The 20,285-nt window shown below is 39.2% G+C and overlaps 1 protein-coding gene across 1 annotated transcript in view; it reads left to right on the top strand.

The window, feature by feature from the left end:
• The window catches only part of SORBS2 (sorbin and SH3 domain containing 2), a gene marked incomplete at its 5' end in the record, with an annotated part of 197,303 nt that overhangs the window by 87,749 nt on the left and 89,269 nt on the right, over positions 1–20,285 (top strand). The window contains one exon of the mRNA XM_081084090.1: positions 17,817–17,866. Coding sequence (XP_080940216.1) covers positions 17,857–17,866 — 10 coding nt within the window. The remainder of the gene's footprint in view (positions 1–17,816; positions 17,867–20,285) is intronic.

The raw sequence follows: 20,285 nt of genomic DNA, 5'->3' as shown, positions 1-20,285 counted from the left end.
AAATAATGTAAAAAGACGACGGGGGGGTGAAAACGTGAACAAGGGTGGCAGGATGTCAATGACATGCCTTAGCTGCTCTGTGATGGCTGTAGGTCCTTATCCCTTAGCCCTTATTTGGATGACGCTGTACAGCAAGAGGCCATGTGAGCTAAACATCAAGTAGATCCATACATTCCTACAAAATCCTCTACTTGAACTTGAGAAACATGATATCTGTACAAATGGGTTGCCTACATTTCTCACACAATTCTATCTCGTTGGATCGTAGAAGGCATTAAATTGGTTTTTAAAGCAATTCCCAACATCTAATGAGCCATATGCTTATTATGTTTTGGACACATTTATTTGCCATTTCCTAACAGAGCTATTACTCAGCTGTGTGTCTCTGAAGGCCCGTCGCGTTTACCCAAAGAGCTTGGTTTCTCTAAGCTCCATCGGCAGCGTGGCCTTGGGCATCTCTGCTGGCAGCCTACCCGCTGGCCTCCCACTCAGTGGGCAGCAGACCGGCGAGTGCTCACTTTGCCATTAGCAGGCACCGCCAATACATGACTCAAGTTCCGTAACTGGTAAGACGGGGGCTCCTACAGCAGGAAAGCAGCCGGTCTCTTACACGCTCAGCAAAGTCAAAAACAAAAAAACACTTCAGTGCTGGAAACTAGCAACCATAATGCAAATACAGGCACGCGCCTTCATGCAGGAAAGGACTGAAGTGGTCACTATGGGGAAATGCATTTCATCCACCTTGAAATGTTGGGGTAAATGTAGTCTAATATAAAATAGGAGAACTCTCAGTCTTTGGGTCTGTCCCTTTTCATCAGTCTATGTTGTTCTCTATAATCCACAAATGAGTGAGATCATATGGTATTTATCTTTCTCTGACTGGCTTATTTCACAGATCCAAAGACTGAGAAACAGTGATCAGGCTATCAATCCCCAGAAGGAAAGTAGGGGAGGGCGGGGGTAAGGGGAAGAGATCAACCTAAGGACTTGCATACATGTATATAAGCCAAACCAATGGACATGGACAACAGGGGGATGGGATTGTGAGTGTGCGGGGTGGAGGGGCGGAGGAGGTTGGGGGTTAATGGGGGGGATGAGGACACATTTGTAATACCTTAACTAATAAAAAAAAAAAATAGGAGAACTCAGACACTCAACCAGCAATAGAAAAATTTCTCTTTGCTTATTTTTAAAAAATGACATCAGTTATAACTTTAAACACTTTATACCACTTGGCCACTAAAGTGATGTTGTTTTATGTCCCAAGACAAGAAGCAACTAGGCATCCACAGCCAGCAGACCTTGGGAATGAGGCAGCACTCTCTGTCTTACAGTTTAGGCATCCAGATCTCCAGGTTCGGGCACGTTTTGTGAAAGCAAAGCTAAGATGATGATGGTGACTTTCAGGCCTGGGGACAAGAATCCTAAGATGCTTGAACTACCAAAAATTAGTTCCCTTAGTTTTACAGGTGAGGAAACTGAGGCCTGAAACTTTAAGTGACTTTGTTTCTCCCCTCGAGGTGCTTATGATATAGTGAGAAAGGCAAGGCATGTGAAGAGGTAAATAAAACAGCAGTGATAGCAGAAAGCTGCAAGAGAGTTTATGATTCAGTGTCAGGTGAACGGCCCATGGGCTAAGCCTGTAGAAATCTGCAAAGATGTGGGTGATTGGGCCCGGGTGGGGAGACGTGAGCAGCTTGAACCAAACTTTGAAAAGCAAGTGTGTGTGGTTTTGATAAGGACAGCCGGGATTTTGAGAACATCAAAGGCTTATGATAGGGAAAAGGAGGTCGATTTTCCTGCCAAGTCACGTGGATATATTCTTTTAAATGTAGGCATGTGGATGTGCTATGACTTACTTATAAGTTTATTTTCATTTCATCTAAAAAGTAACAGGAATGCATCACAAACACTTGGAAAATCGGAGAAGTCACCCATAATTATGCCTACCCTATTACAAACTATTGGTCTCTCTTTGAAACCTGCCAGTTAGTTTTTAGCAAAATGTAAGCTCCTTTATTGTAAATTTAGTTTCCATTTATTTTTTTTTTTTTTTTAAAACTGGAGAGATCCTTGGCTCACAATAAGAACTGAATTGAAATTTTTGGCAAACAAAAGAAGAGGAACTCAAGTTTACACATAATCAGCTCTGACTTTTAAGCATTGATGTATATTGAAAAAGCTGCATGGAGAAAGAAGAGAAACATTTTCATACACAGGTAGACACAGATACAAATATGACTAAAGTTGGGAAATGCTGACATAATGTTTTAATCAGATTTTAAAAGCAATGATAAAGATAATATTGACTTGGCTTGGAAGTACTTTATTTGCATCTATGAAAGGCGCTCACTTTGAAAATATTGCTACTGTAGGGCCTTTCCCCGTTGCTGTACTGATTTGAAGGTTGCCATGAGCACCGGGAAGGGAGGAAGGGAGAGAGATAGTGACAGGCGCCCTGGAGGGTGGAAAGAACCCGTGAGACAATTCCAGGGAGAACTCAAAATAGCTAGTCAGTCTTTTGCCAAATGTATATGAAGTAATTTACTTTTTATAAGGTTCCTTCAGCTGAATAAAATGATTTCACTTTTGGATGTTTCTGTGATTCTAACGAAAACATGACTCATCCATCTGATGGCTCATTCTTCCTCTTGAGGCTACACCTTCGTAATCAGGAGGAAGGAGGAATGAGTGGAGCCACAGAGGGTGGTCTGATGATGGCTTTGCTGCTTGCAAAGTAAACAGATGCCCCATGTACTTCCTGTCTTTGTATTGACGTGTAACTCTGACAATATGGTTTCTGGACTGTAATGTTTGTTATTTTGTAGCACTACACATACATGTCAGCGCAGACGTGCTTGAAATGTTCGCCACGCTGCCCAGACCTTGCTGAGGAGGCTGCTTTACTGACTGATGAGCGTGTTTGCTCTACATCTAGAAGCCTCTTTCCCCTGGAAAGTGAGGGTCCAAGTCACTTCAATTCATTATCTGATCCTGTGAAAGCCACCTCAGCACAAAGGCATAGAAGAAGCCTGGCTCCTTAAAGGGGAACCAAGATGGGCCTGGGGCAGCCTGTGCTGGTGACCTACCAGTAGAATGATGGCTCAGAGATGTCCTGAGCCCCCCTCCCCGTCTTGGGGTATTCCTTTAGCGTCAAAAACAGTGGCCACCTCATGGAAACAAATCTGCAAAGAGCTTTGTTCCCATTTAAATATATATACCAGAAAGTTGATATGAAGTGTGTTTTAGGGTAGTTATAATGCCCATGAACATTTTCAGTATTGCTCATTACAGCCGTACCATACACTGATTGATCCAAATTACGGCAGTCCTAGACTCACACTTCGGTCAATAGCCAATTATGCATTATAAACTGTTGCAATCCTTCAGGTTCTTAGATCTAAGAAAGACATTATAGTGCAGTGTTTAGGACACAAATTACCTGGGTTCCCAAACTTGACTCTGCTAGCTAATAGCTGTGTGGCCTTGGGCATGTTTCTTAACTTCTCTGAATTTTCATTTTTTTAAAAAATCAGTAAAATAACAATAGTAGCTATCTCATTTGACTGTCTTGAGGCTCAAATGAATTGATATATATGTAATTACTGTCAGAACAGTTCCTGGCACACAGAAAGCACTTAAATAAGAACTATTATTATCATTTAAGTTCTCTGGCAAGCAGCTAATCAACAAGCATAGCTATAAGAAACATGTACATAAATATTCATGAACATGGCAGCACTGTTCAAAACAACAAAAATCTAGAAGCAAGCCAGATGTCCATGAATAAGAAAGTAGATGCATAAACTATATTATATTCACACCATAGAACATTATACAGGAGGCAAAATGAACACCCTACAGAAACAGGCAACAATATGAATGAAACTTAGTAATGTAATTATATCCAGCATGATGACATCATTTTAAAGATAAAACAACTAAAATAAACATACTTGTATGTTACTTATAAATAAACATACAAGTATGTTTATTACTCTGTTGAATCAATGAAACCACATTAAAAGGAAAGCAAGAGAATGACTCACATAGGACTAGAGTAACAGTTACTTCAGGTGTAGAGGGGAAGGATGGAGTGAGGCCTTCTGGTTCGATGTACTTACTTATCAGAGTCTACTTTGTTTTAGATGGTGGGTGTTTTGGTTGTTTAATGATAAAGAAGAAAGGGAGGAATAGGTAGGAGGAGCTATGGTAAGACTTTGTCATGAACCAAGGATCACAATTTATCAGATTGTGTATACATAAGACCTACCCCCAAAATAACAGCAATCATTGTCCACTCTTATAATCAATTTTGTTATATTATATTACAAATAATTAAGAGATAAAAGAGTCCAGGGATTGCTTGTTTGCATTGTGTCATTCTAATTTTGGTTGGAATAAAGAGTAGTAAGATAGATATAAACACCTTCTATACTGAGGATTTTTCTAAAATAAATATTTGTTATTTGTTTTCTCCTCTTGGAAAAACAAAATGACAGGTCATGTCAGTGTTTAAGGTTCAGACAATGAAGATGATTTTGTTTAAAATATATAAATCAGTAATTTACTACTGGTTGAATCAGCACTTTTCAACTGATGTGCCACAGGAATTTTATTGAATTAAATAATTAATGAATGGCCTAACTGATTTGGCCCAGTGAATAGAGCTTTGGTCTGCGGACTGAAGGGTCTTGGGTTCGATTCTGGTCAAGAGCACATGCATGGGTTGAGGGCTTGATCCCCAGTGGGGGGCATGCAGGATTTAGCTGATCAATGATTCTCTATCATCATTGATGTTTCTATCTCTCTCTCCCTCTCATTTCCTCTCTGAAATCAATAAAAATATGTTTTTTAAAAAAATAATGAATGAATGATGCCATTATCTGGGGTAGGGAATACTGGAAAAATGGGGTGAAGTTTGGGGAGAGGGAAATACCATGAACCTAGCATAAACTGGGAAATCAATATTAATTATATTTGTATTGTAACTTAGACATACCAACTTAGAAATTGGGATAATTTGATGAGGGTCCAAGCTGTTGTATACTTTTGATGACATTAGGTTCTTAAGCAAAATGTTAACATAAATACTTAAACTACATAAAATAAGCCTTCTGAAATATTTACTACATATAAATTAATGTCATATGTACAGATCATTCTTATGTGTTCATTAAAATACGACCCCAAAGGATCTATATTGGGCTTTATTTCCTGGACCTAGAATTAATCTATATTTCTTGAAAGAAAATAAATTGCTTCGTCCCAAACATTACATAATTTAAACTTTTCCCTAATTTGTCTTTCTCAATCATTTTAAGTTAATGGTATATTTATCACATAGTTGTACCACAAATAGCCACATATATTCAATCATAACGTATGTTAAGTATTAACATTCTAATTCCAAAATTTCTGAAAGAGGGAACAGGCTGATTGAAAGGTTTGTGGCTCATAAGTAAGACTGGCATCATCCACATGACAAATAACTCGAGATGTCACTGTATTTCCCTTGTTGTAATTTAGCAAGCGGTGACATGACTGCTCCAGCCAGCAAGAAAAAGGTAATGAAAATATTGCCTTTGAACACAATGTGCTTAGATCTTTTAGCCTTTTGTCTCCTCAAAGGCCAATAGACTTTACTTTTTGAAATATGAGATATGCAAAAGAATGTAACATTTGGAATGCAAAACTGCGTTTTGTGACCTATCTGTTTTGAATGTCTTCTCTACTGCAAACTCTAATAGAAACAAACAAACAAAATCAATGATTCTCATCACCTCCAATGTCCCTACCAACACCACACCACCGTGACGAAAAAGTTTTAAAAAGGTGATGATAATTTATTAACCAAAGTTTATTTTTCTACATATTGTTTTGGTGTAGATTCATAAAATGGACATTTTTGGCAAGTGAAATCCTATAACTGATCATCTCAGTTGAATGGCACTTGGGACAATATGGGAAGATGTGTTATTTAACGAGAGTTTTATAGGTCGTGTTTCTGGAGTTAAGTAAACTAGGCAGGTAAGCTGTCTTCCAATAGCTTTGGATGATGGCTTGGACTCATGTCAGTATATATCCATCTCACTCTGAAGCTATTATATATGAATCTGTAAAAGTCTCTTTCTTCTGGATTTTAATATGCAAATGAATCATTTTTAAAAAGTTCAATCAATATTAGTCAACCAAATATAGGAAGAGTTTGATGTAAGCAAATTTCAGACCATAAAAGGACCTTATGTGCTTTTGAATTTTAAAATGAACTTTTCATTTTATAAGTTAAAAAGCTCAGGCCCAAAGAAACACGTGATTTGCCCAAGCGCATATTCACATATAAGGCTTGAAACCTGACTCTGCCACTTACTAGCCATTGAATTAGTGCATATGTATATTTCTGACATTGCCCCTCCCACAAGAAAGTTGCTAACTTAAAAAAAATATATATGTTTTTATTGATTTTAGGGAGAGGAAAGGAGAAGGATAGAGAGACAGAAACATCATTGATCAGCTGCCTCTTGCACACCCCCTACTGGGGATCAAGCCCTCAACCCAGACATGTGCTCTTGACCAGAATCCAACCCAGGACCCTTCAGTCTGCAGGCCGATGCTCTATCCACTGAGCCAAACCTGCTAGGGCTAAGTCAAATAAGATTTAAGTACATATGTTTAAATATACCCAACAACATCTTAAAAAGTGTTCCAAGTATTTCTAGATTTAGCCACCATGTCAAATAAGTAAGGGTATTATGAAACAAAATCTTCGTTCAAGTAGTCCTTCAATGTATAATTTAAGTATAAATTTGTATATTGTTTTCTTTGCCTATTTTTGGATGTTATAAGTGAAGGTTTTAGCTTTAAATAGTGGCAGGGTATGAGAACTATATTAGGTATAAAAAAATGAAGAATGCTGAGACCATGTGAGCAGGTTAAAAACTAGAAATGAGGTCATTTGCGTTGGCATTTCACTGAACCAAAGGGCAATAGATATCCACCCTGCGTTTTGCTGTATAATTCAGAAGGCTCAACACACTTACTGGTAGTTCTGATGAAAGTTGTAAACCTGATTGTTAAAAACACAGCATAGATCAAGTATATAGTGACGGAAGATGATTTGACTTAGGATGATAGGCACACAATGCAATGTACAGATGATGTATCATAGAAATGTACATTTGAAACCTGTTTAATCTTATTAACTAACTAGTGTCCCGGTGCACGAAATTCATGCACATTAAAAGGGAATTAATTAGAGGAATTATTTTAATATTGCTATTTGCCCTTTCTTTACAATAGAAGTGTCAGAGATGAAAGAAAATTAGTAAAATGTATATGAAAATCTCCCTCCTGTCAGAGTCTGGGGCACGCTGCGGGACCCAGAGTCAAGTCCCTGCCCACCGACGCACTCCTCGAAATCACGTGAGACCCAGACCTGGCCGGCTCCACCCTCATCAAGCCCTGCAGGGTTGGGGGGCAGGGGGGGTTGCAGCCTCAGGTCCTCTGGTGCAGCTTCAGGTCCCCAGCCCGATGCCGGGGTGGGGGCATGGCCTCAGGTCCCTCATCAAGGCTTGCTGGGCAGGGGTGTGGCCTCATGTCCCCAGACCCCAGCGCAAGGGCACAAGGGTGCGAGGGCATGACAACCATTTGCATATTAGCTCTTTATTATATAGGACTAGAGTCCTGGTACACGAAATTCGTGCACTTGGGTGAGGTGTCCCTCAGCCCAGCCTGTGCCCTCTCGCAGTCCGGGAGCCCTCAGGGTATGTCCGACTGATGGCTTAGGCCCGCTCCCAGTGGAGAGCGGGCCTAAGCCATCAGTAGGACATCCTTAGTGCTGCTGCGGAAGTGGGAGAGGCTCCCTGCCATAGCCGCTGAGTTCACCAGCCGTGAGCCCGGCTTCTGCCTGAGCAGCATTCCCCCTTGGGAGCACACTGACCACCAGGATGCAGCTCCTGCGTTGATCGGGATGGGGCCGAAACTGGCTCTCCAACATCCCCTGAGGGGTCCCAGATTGCGAGAGGGTGCAGGCCAGGCTGAGGGACCCCACTGGTGCACAATCGGGGTTGGGGAGGAATGCAGGAGGTTGGCCAGCCAGGGGAGGACCACGGAAGGGCTCCAGGGAGTGTCCAGCCCACCTTGCTCAGTCCTGATCAACTGGACCCCAGCAGCAAGCTAACCTACCGGTTGGAGCATCTACCCCTGGTGGTCAGTACATGTCATAGTTATTGGTTGGCCAGTTGATTGTCTGCCCCCTGGTGGTCAGTGCATGTCATAGCGAGCGGTTGAGTGGCCTTAGCATACCATTAGCATATTACACTTTGATTGGGTGACCGGACAACCGGACACTTAGCAAATTAGGCTTTTATTATATAGGATGTCACCCCTAATGAATTTAATAAAAAAAGAAAATAACAGCAAAAAAACAACAGCATAGAGAAAGTCTCATTTGGCTATCATGTTTCTTAAATTCAGAACATTTTAAGGAAATATTGAACCTTCCAGTTGCTACTGTTATCCATCTGTTTTCCTGTCAACACAAAGCATACATTTGGGTTATTTAAGAGCATTAACCCTAAAAGTCACTGGGATGATTCCCTGAGATGAAAAGAAAAACAAACATCAGGGTACATGTCAATAGTTTTCTTTTTGCTGCCAACAGTCACCTGGCAGCTCACACTAGTCCTTCTACCAAATCACTCAGTGGCCTCACCCAGACTCCCTGAGCCTTCAGTGACAGCCTCGAAGCCTGCCCATGGACGTCACATCCAGGCCAAGCTCGTTCATGCGCAAACACTGAAAGAGGACATTCTGAAATCGAGCAAGCAGGCTCCAGCATGGCTGTAAACGTGGGACCATAATCTTCTTGGATTTATACCACCATTGGTCCTTGATTTAATTATATTTTAATCACACAGAGCTCACAGCAACTAAAGTCCCTAGACTTATTTCAGATAAGGTTATAAGAAATAAATTTTTCAACCTAATCATAAAATGATTTGGGTTAGCCAAGTTGTAGAACTTCTTGTTTATCCCTGTTAAAATTTAATTCAGCCATCAGCATAATCTGTCTTTCTACTTATTATCTATTCCTTTCTTGTGTGTGTGCCTTCTGTAGAATTGATAAGCATGCCACCCTATTTTTCCCCCAGAATAAAAATGTTGAAGACACACAGCCAGGGAGAGGCACTCCTGAAAGTTTTTCATTCACCGAGGATTCCCCTAACACTTTCACACTTAGCACACAGAGATGTCATGAAGAATTATGCCAGATTTCTTGCTAAAATTTAGGGAACCATTTTGCACTCCAAAGAATCAGCAATATATAAATGATAATAATATTACATTTCTGATATCAGAAGTAAATAATTTTAACAATGAAAATAGAAGATATCTATCATTATTATCTATTTTCTTTAGATCCAAATGAATATTGTTATAAACTATACATTGTTCAACAAAAATACCAGAAGTTTCCAATGTTAATAAATTCAAAATTTCTTCAAAGACAGTTATTTCCCCACATTGGCCCATTTTTCTCCTTGGATTTTCTAAAATTAGTCAAATTACCATAACGTCTATACCAGGGGTCCTCAAACTTTTTAAACAGGGGTCCAGTTCACTGTCCCTCAGACCGTTGGAGGGCCGGACTATAGTTTAAAAAAAAAACTATGAACAAATTTCTATGCACACTACACATATCTTATTTTGAAGTAAAAAAACAAAATAGGAACAAATACAATATTTGTATTTGCATGTGGCCCACGGGCCATAGTTTGAGGACCCCTGGTCTATACAAAGTGATTTAACATATTTTCATTCTAGATAAGCTTTGTACGAGAAGTATTATTTAATTTTGGAGACTAAAAGACAATATTGGAGCAATTGTATACCACCTCCATCCCCCAAAATTCAAATGCCATGGAGCAAGAGGAGTTTCACCATTTCATATCTGAGACACATACAAACACAAGTTTATAATAACGCTGGTGGTATACAATGACCTTGGACATTACTAAGTTATATAAACACTAGAGGCCTGGTGCACAAAAATTGTGCATCTGGGGGGTAGAAGGGGTCCTTCAGCCCGGCCTGTACCCTCTCACAGTCCAGGACCCCTCGGGGAATGTCCACCTGCTGGCTTAGGCCTGCTCCCCGGGGGATTGGGCCAAAGCTGGCAGTCAGACATCCCTCTGGCAGCCCGGGACCCCTCGAAGGATGTCCAACTGATGGCAGGGAGTGGGCCTAAGCCATGGTTGGACATCTTTAGTGTTGCTGAAGAGGCAGGAGAGGATCCCGCCATTGCCGCTGCGCTCGCAGCCGTAAGCCCAGCTTGTGGCTGAGCAGAGCTCCCCTATGGGAGCGCATTGACCACCAGGGGGCAGATCCTGCATTGAGCGTCTGCCTCCTGGTAGTCAGTGCGCATCATAGCGACCAGTCGTTCCTGGTTGTTCTGCCATTAGGGTCAATTTGCATATTACCCTTTTATTACTTAGGATTATTTCAGCTGTTTAGAAACAGGTATGTTCAATCAGAAGAAAACATGACTGTTTCTTTAATATTTAATTAACAATAAGCAGGATTATTTCACTAGTCATTTAATAAAATAGCATTGCCATGGAAACACATTAAAATGAACATACTTATTAATTTAAAATTCTGAGGCTTTGAAAAAATAGAGATAGCTATTGGTCTGGGCTTAAATATAAATAACACTTTCCATTTGTGCTTATAGAGATTATCCTTTCCCTACTGTATATTCTTGGCTCCTTTGTTGTAAATTAATTATGCATATATTAATGGGTTTATTTCTGGTCTCTCTATTGTGTTCCATTGTTCTGTGTATTGATTACTATAGCTTTGTAGTATAGTTTGAAATCAGGAAGTCTGATACCTCCAGTTCTTTTCTTTCAAGATTGCTTTGGCTATTTGGGATCTTTAGTGTTTCCACGCAAATTTTAGGATCTGTAAAAAATGTCATTGAAATTTTGATAAGGATTGCACTGATTTGAAGATTGCTTGGGGTAATATGGACATTTTAACAATGTTAATTCTTCTAAGCCATAAAAATGGAATATCTTTCCATTTACTTTTATCTTCTTCCATTTCTTTCATCAATGTCTTATAGTTTTCAGTGTACAGATCTTTCACCTCCTTGGTTAAGTTTATTCCTGGATATTTTTTATACAATTGTAAAGTATACTGTTTTATTAATTTCTCTTTCTGATATTTCATTATTAGTATACTAAAGGCCCAATGCACGAAATTCATGCAAGGGGCTCAGCCCTCACAGCCCCAGCTGCCTAAGCCGGCCATCACAGCCCCAACTGGCCCTTGCAGCCCCTCACAGCCTCGGCCGGCCCTCGAAGCCCCAGCTTCATGCAGAAGGCCGTACGGACGGTTGTCTGGACGGTTGTCTAGACGATTGTTCTGCTGCTCGGTCTAATTAGCATATTAGCTCTTTATTATATAGGATAGAAATGGAACTGGTTTTTTCCATAGTTTGTATCCTGCAACTTTACTGAATTTGCAAGTTTTAACAGTTCTTTGATGGAGTCTTAGGGTGTACTATATATAACATTATGTCCTCTGCAAGTAGAGACAGTTTTACTTCTTCCAAATTGAAAACAAAGAAGTAAATGGCTCTTTTAAATGATCAGAGATTTGCTCCTCCAAAATAATTGTATGGCACTCTACACAATGGTGAAAAGAACGGAAGATGCTTTCACTGACAAACTAAACAGGAGTGGCTGATATCAGGATGTTATTACTCTGTAATTTGCCACACGATTCTTTATGTCACATTTTATAGACGTCTCTTCCCTCCAACCATCACCTTGGGTTATAAGCTGTCAAAGTCAATGGAAAAGGTTTTTGAAAGACTAATTGTCACAACCTTTAAGTGTCACATTCCTTTAGATGCAGTAGCAGTGGCTCAGCTGGGCCAGGAGGCAAGTGTTTGTTTCAACTGTTTCTTTAGGTCTGTCTCCTCTTGTTCCCTGCAATATGGGGGGTGTGTGGGGACCGGGGGGGGGGGGGTGCGGCGGGGGGGGGGGCGGTTAAGCCTCAGCTAAAGAAGGCTCTGTTTATGGAAGAAAGAACACTGCCTGGAAAACAGAATTCCTTTTCAAATCCATTATGTTGTTAAGTTGGGGGTGGATAATTAGAAGATGGGAGAATACATACAAATTAACCTAATAAACCATAATTGCTCATTTCAAACTAAAGCAGTGAAATAATGCCCCATGTATTTTTTCAGGAAAGTCTAGATTATTTTCACAAGACTTGGTCAAAGCTAAAGATCTGCCTCAAGCTATTTGAAATATGGGTGAATGGGAAAGATGCCAGTTGGCCGGATTGGGGATGGTTTGCTGCGGTGGGGGAGGGGAGAGGTTTGATCCTGCCGCTGTTGCCACTGCCGAAGCAGATGGTGATGGCACTGGCATGGCTGGATATGGCAGAACTGAGTTTTGATTCCACGTCTGCCAGACTCAGACCTCCCCTTCCCACACTATTCAGTTCCCCTGGAGCATGTGTCCCAATCTTCTCATTCCTCAGAGTTCTCTGATAATGTGCCTGCCTCTCCGGACCTCCATTAGGCACCTGATTCCCTTTCATCAGGAGTCCATTTGGCTTTTGATAGACATAATAGAAGCCAATGGACGTTTTCTAGCACTGTACTACCCACTTACTCAAATGACTTTGAGAAAAAAAGATGTGTTTGTAAGTATTTAGATGTACCCTGCAATCACTCTTAAGTATAAGTAGGGAATTACCATGAAAGTCAGATACTAGAGCAACATTAAATCTCAAGACCATTTCATGTGTAAAAAAAAAAAAAAAAAAAAAATCCACATTCTTTTACAGTTAAATAAGAGAATGATCACAGACTCTGAGGCTTTGGAACAGTATCAGAAAGAAAATGATTGACCAGGTGGTGACTCCTTACTTCTAACCAGTATGGTCTTAGGGAAAATATGTCTACATTTTCACTAGCTTGCACTTATGAAGACTCAAAAGGAAAATCGCGGGTTTCCTTGAGAAACATATGGTGCTGTTCTTCAGGAGGTTTTTCCAGGCAGGGGAAATTTGGTGTGCGTAAAGAGAATACTTAGTATATTCTTGTGAAAATAATCCATGGCCTCGTGTGCTTTTGTTCTTCACTCTTCGTGGTGATTTCTTTTATTCCTACAAATGCTGTGAAATATGTCCTGACCCCAGCATTCACGCCTACAAGCTGTGGGTAATTTGGCTCCTGAAAACTTAAGGACCCATCTTCAGGCACCACTAGCCCAGGAAAGGTGGGAGGAATTTAGAGTTCTTATTGCAGACTCTGAGCGTACACAACTGTGCTCACAGTTGACTGTGATGATTGGTACCACTCACCCAGAGGCAAGGGAGCCTGTGAGTTGGCATCAGATACTGGCTGTCAGTTAGGAGGAACCATTCAGAGGAGTAGTTGAGGTGGATTCTTATGTTTCTAATCTCAAGGACTCTAAAGAGAAAAATAAACTACTTGGTGTATTTCCTGTGCAAACTTCAAAGCAGCATGTTTGACAGAGTATTAGAAAAGATAAGTAAAAGTAAACATCACCCACCTACGTTAAGTCATTTGACTATAATTAAATAATGAAATCATTTGGCACTTCCCCTACCCCAGTCAGAAAGAGAGCTGAATGTATTGACCACTCAGGGTAGTTTATCCAGAAAAAGTGATATGTATGATCCCATTTCAAAGTAAATTCAGGTTAAACCTGGTGCATAACCTTAATATGCATCATTTTTTCCTTCTTGTGTTTCAAACAGATCTCTAAAAAACCAAACATCCCTCAGTGTTTTCTTACCATGTAGACTCTGCCCCTTATTCTGAATAATATTGTATATGAATTGTGAAGAGATTAATTTCAAACTAACCCTAGCAATTATTTGATTACAATTATTCCATGAACAATCTTTTGGGCAACTTCTAGCATTAACCGAGCTAAAACGGAGTCCTGTAGTTGCTTAGATGGCCTTGATGTCTAAATTCAAGTCTACAAAAGCAAAGTGACACACAATTCTCAGACAAAATTGAGGACAGCATTTGCCTCTGCTCCCCTTCAGAATGAGATGCCTGATAAAGGAACTCAAGCCAAATTACAAGATCCTGGGCACAGTCACGTAGGTGCCTCTGTATGAACAATCAAACATCTTCCTAGGACTCTCATTCAGAAGTTAAAATACCCCGTCTACTGCCCAGTGCGTGTTGGGAATAAAAGGCTGTTCTGATCCATAGATCCAATGGGATGTCTGATAATTAAAAGAAATTCAAGCAGAATTAAAAGACTATGCACACAGACCGATGTTGTGGCCATGCATGAACAACCAGCACGATCTATTGCCATATACTTATTGGGGATGAAGCTGCTCTAACCCAAACAAAAAGCAAATCCATCGCTGTACATAAATTCAGATACCTATAAAGTTGCCTTTCATATGAAACTTTGGCAAGAACTGAATTTAAGTAAATACAACTCCACACCCCCTACTGACCACCCTTTTGACTCACTAATGCGCAGAGTTCTTTGCTCTGTGGATTATCTGCTGAGGTTTAAGGCAATCTGCATTTTCCCGTCAGTTCTCACTGCCTTGGCCCTGGTTCAATTCCAATTTAAGGAAATACTTGAAATACTGTCTCTTTTGGTAGCACGCAAACACTCCAGGAATTTGATGCTTTCCAGAATAAGCCATGCTTGTTATATAAGTCCAATCAAAGACACACTTTCAGAACAGAACAAAAGGGATTAGATCCGCTTCAGTTTAGGCTGTCTAAAGAGAGTTCTCAGTCATGGATTTGTTAATGGCTTTTGTGCAAATAATGGAAATGGAATCATGCATTTTTATTAGTCATCCAAGAAGCTTTTGGGTTTCAGGTTCTGGGGGGACGAGGCGGGGACGGGGGCTCCATCACTCGGCTCTTAACAACTTGGAAAACATCTTGCCTGATTAGGAAGTTAGTCATTTCACATGTTGACATGTACAACAGTGTGAAGTCGAAAAACCTCACAAATTTCATTTATAAGTAACAGGATACATCACTTTAAAGGTGAAACGCTCAAGGATTTGTGGCGCCTCTCTTTGTTCCCGCTAATCCGATTTTACTTTTGGAGTGTCAGATATTTTGTAAATATATGCAGTTGAATTCAAACCACAAATTTTGACAATCCATTCTCTAACTCACTATCAAAAGCACTATTCTGGTTTATTGGTAGGTGTTGGACTCTGAGAGCCCAACCTTTGAGACAGATTTAATATTTCACCAATCAGTAGTGTTCCAGTCCAAGCCCTCTCTTGTCATTCAGTTTTAAAACTTAAAAACAGTTTTAAACATAAAGTGTTCTTGGAAAGGAGTGAGAAAAGAGAATTTGGGGAATGTCCTTGCAGTCCTCAATTTCTGGAGAATGTTTATCCCTTCTTGTTTTAGCCTTGGTCACAGACATCCCCTGAGGGTTTTCCTTTCCATTTATTTTCTCCATTTAAGGTTAACATATTAGGAGTTTTGCTACTGAGAGAGTAAAATAAATAGTTTGACGGAGCTTTCTCAAGCCTCCTGCATTGACCACTGCCGCCTCCCGGTTCACTGGCCTCTGTCTCTTCAACACAGGTGGTGTGCAGGCTACCAGCAGAGCTTCTTAGTGATGTGGCATATTTGTCTGTGTATTCTGAGGAAGGTGGGGGGAGGGGGGGAGGGGAGAGGAGCTGTTAATTTGTACGCACTGAAATATAAGAGATAAGTTTCTCCCTACCGCATTTTAACATCAATTGGCCTATGAAATTTTATTGTGAACTCCGCTGTAAAATCATGGTACTAGGTGTTCGGTTCCGTATAACAGTGAAAACAATTGGATGATATGAAAGCACTACAAAACAAGAATAGCATCTGAATTGTTTTCCGTTTATAACTCTAAGATTAAATTGGGGTGAATATCAGCACTGTGATTGTATTCATTCTTTATGTTCATTACCCTCGTCCTCATGAGTACCAAGGTATCAGTTAATTCAGTCTAGTCATCAAAGGTAAAATCCTTTTCCTCTTGGTTCATAATTATACCTCATATCTTTTAGGTGCATTTTTATGCTACTTTTTCTTTGTATAATTTTCCCGTTTATTTCAATATGCAAATTCAGCCTCTTCCTTTCACAGTATAAGCTCTGTAAAAAATCAATAGTATAGTCCATGTTTCAAAATTGTCACAAAATATATTTTCCAATACATTTGGAAAAATTCATAGCCCAAAACAATTGACTGAATAAGCCAAGTATGATTTTTATAAGAAACAAAAAAAGAAACAGATTTAGTCATTTGAAATAATACACATTTTCAAAATAGTAAAGTATAAATTAATAAAATCTGAAATTCCAACAGTGCTATAATCTCCCTCCAACAATAGCTGCTAAATATAAGTAAAATTGCTCTAGATAAATAATGAAGATGAAACCATCTGGTGAAAACTGGTTACACTTAGGGACTTAATGTTATAAAAAAAATTCAAGTCCCTGGAAATAAGTAATTCTCTAGTAAAGCATTGGAAATCTGACTAGAAATAGCTCCCTAATTATGACTACTTTCATGCTATTTTATTTCACCATTTCTTTCCCCACCCTGGGAGAGAAAATGGGTATCACCATCATAGTTAGCTGGTGTTTGCGTTTTAGCTTTATTAGAATTTCACAGTAGTAATGAACAAAACTCAGCTTTCTAACAGAGGTGAACTACAATGGCCATGTTGGAAGAGAATGATAGATGGTGAGCGGAGCAGAGCACATGAGGACAGGAGAAACATTCTGAAAGGTGGAGAGGGCGAGAACCAGGCAGACAGACAAGAAAGCCAAAGAAGCTCATCTGGTGCCCTTTACGGATTGAAGAAAAACATATTTATCGACAGTCTTTTTTGACAAATCATGACAGATTATTTCATTTCAACATTATCCCCACTCATCCACAAAGTATAAAAAAAAGTTTAAACTCTCAGATGTTAGAGTGCTAATATGCATGGCAACTCAGTGAGTGGTGTTGGGGAAGTTCATGTCCATCCAACAGTAGGCCCTAGCCATTAGCAACGGCTGCGTCGCTGGGATGAAACATCTCCAGAGAGCTCTTGCTCTTGTAAGGTTTGCTTCCTATGAGAGCATGTTCCTCATCTTTGGTCTTCGGGTATGGATAAATCAGAAACTCTAAAAATGGGCTAAGACGATATGACAGGGAAAGAACAAAGTCATCTCATGCGTCATAAAATAATACTCAACATTAAAAAATGTTTTTCTACACTAATTGTTCTGCAAACATTTTATTAAAATGTATATTTTTAATTTAATACATTAAATATTCCCTGGTAATAAATTGTTCCAGTAATAAATTGAATATAATAAATTGAATAATATGTTAGATTTCAAAGTTCCTGGGTATATTTTAAAACTTTGAAAGGTGACACTTTATAACTAATGATCTCTTCAGGCTTAAAGAGCAAAACCTTTTAGTTATAAATGCGTATGAGAGAAATTGAATTTTTTAAAATGAGAGCTTTTCTTCATTTTCACCCACTAATGGTCACCGTAAAATAAAAACTTAAGTTTATGGTTATGAGCATAGAACTAATAATAACTGAAATTTAACTTCAATAGAATTATAGATTCTGCCCACCTTATTAAGCCTTGATTTAAATAAGACTAATGATAATGAGATATTAACTCACAGGTACACCAAAAACCAGTTGCACGTTATGATATTTTGTTCTGCGCGCTAATGAACAAATTAAAACATCATTTTTTTTCTACAGGAAAACTGAAGACTGTAATAACAAACCCTCCAAGGTCACAATGAATACAGGTATGCCATATCTCTTAGTTTTAACCTTTTCAGCCCTGCTCTCTACACAACATCTTGGCCCTAAATCATTAGGTTAGCACTCTGCTGACTCAAATGTGATCCTGAGTTTCTGATTAGATGGATAGTGTACACTCATTACTCAATGTCTTTGTCTTTATGTTCTAGTCTTATAGCAATTAAAAGTAGAATTTTGGGTTTTATCTACTCTTACTCAATTTTTTTCTGTAAATCATGTCTTGAAATTAACTCCTATGTACCCTAGAAAGAGGTGGAATGTCATTTGAATGTATACATTTGAAATCCTTCTTAGAATAGGCTAAATTCAAAGGCAGGTTGCTGAGTGGAAAACATTTAAAGTTTCCATTATAAACCCTTTATGTTGACAGCCAGCAGACAGTGCCAAAGCTTCTTATGAAATCAGCTTAATTAATCCATACACACAATACACCAAAGCAGCGATTCTCAACCTGTGGGTCGCGACCCCTTTGGCAGTCGAACGACCCTTTCACAGGGGTCGCCTAAGACCATCCTGCATATCAGATATTTACATTATGATTCATAACAGTAGCAACATTACAGTTATGAAGTAGCAACAAAAATAATTATATGGTTGGGTCACAACATGAGGAACTGTATTTAAAAGGCCAGAAGGTTGAGAACCACTGACATAAGCATTAGCTTTTTAGATGTGAGAACAGTATTTCCAATTAGCTTAACAACATGGGTGCCTCTGAACTCTGTATTGTATACAGATTAATTGTACAGTCTTTGTGATACATGCTATGTACATGAATTTTTTTCCATAGTAGAAATGTTTTCGCATACATTTTCACCTTTTCTCCCCTGAAATCTTTATATTCGATCGTAAGTAATTCTGGAAAACAACTTTCTCACTGGAATTTTGTAACCTGTGTTTAAAAAATACGGTTTCCTATCTGCAAGCAATCACTGGAAAGTTTGCTGTCTCTTGTTATCAGGGGAGGATAGCAACCACTGGTGAGAACCAGTCTCTAAACCCTAGATCAAGTGTAGACAACATGCCCCATTCCCCGTGATGCTGTGACTGCCCCTTAGCAGAAACCTGCCCTAACTGACCTCTAAACTCTAGGTCAGCTGGCCCCTGTGAATGTCGACAACTCATAGATATGTAGAGCAACAGGCAAGACAAGGATACTGAAGACAGTCAAAATATACAAGGAAGACTTAGAAACCCAGAGAAATTATAACCCTGGAGATGAACCAAGTAAAGGCATTTGGACAATGGGAAGTGTGGGAATTGGACATGGGAAATAGAAGAAGGAATAGTATTAGGTAAAGGAGATTGAAGAAAGCAAATAGAATAGACAGCTCATAGCTGAACTAGGATAAGTCATGTTGTGAAACTGCAGTCAATGCAGCAGAAGGTCCGCAGGAGGAGGTTATAGTTCCACAACTAATAATAACAGAAAGGCATTGATTTCCATAATCGTTCTGAGACATCTTCTCACAGACTTAAGTTGACTTAAGACATAACTTCCCAATGTCCTTCAACTTGTGGAGTGCTGACTTCTATTTATTATAACCCTATCATGACAGATGTATAATATGTGATTAAATAATTAATCCTCCTGTGCATAGACTTCAACTCTAATGGCAAAGTAGGCAAATAGACATTTGTATATTTGTTTAGGTTGCTAGGGTACTTGAGCCAGGTGTCTGCTATAGTAGCATGAATATAACCCTCTAAAGCAGTGGTTCTCAACCTTCCTAATGCCACAACCCTTTAATATACAGTTCCTCATGTTGTGGTGACCCCCAATTTCATTGTTACGAATTGAACATAATTAAAGCATAGTGATTAATCACAAAACAATATGTAATTATATATGTGTTTTCTGATGGCCTTAGGCGACCCCTGTGAAAGGGTCATTCAACCTCCAAAGAGGTCGTGACCCACAGGTTGAGAACCACTATTCTAAAGCATCCTCATGTAAAAGGAGCTTGGCTCCATGTAGAATGCTAATTTGCACAGCTATTTTATTTATATGGGCGAACCTATATGTACATATGCATGTAAAATATGATATTCAAACTTATGCACACAAAATTGGTAAGAAGTGACAAACCCTTTATTTAAAATTCCAAACTAAGACTATAGTGCTATTATAAAAACATGCCACTTTTTAATATATGTGTAAATATTGCTGTAGGAAGGTGAAGAAAGCATTGTTGCTATATCTACAAAATGAAAAGTTAGTACTGAAATATCTAACACATCAAAATAGTCTTCATTATCTACCTACTAATCACTAAAGACATATATTACTATTTAAATACCTATGTATCAGTCACTGAAGTTAAAAAAAAATTATTTTCAAGCAAAGCAGTTCTTTGTTTTAGTCAAATACAAAATGAGCCAGAGGAAATTTGTTCATTTTTT

Source organism: Myotis nattereri, assembly GCF_964212035.1.
Source record: "Myotis nattereri genome assembly, chromosome: 2".
NCBI classification, from domain to species: domain Eukaryota; kingdom Metazoa; phylum Chordata; class Mammalia; order Chiroptera; family Vespertilionidae; genus Myotis; species Myotis nattereri.
Note: the sequence above shows the minus strand (reverse complement) of the source record. Positions and strands in the feature narration are given on the sequence as shown.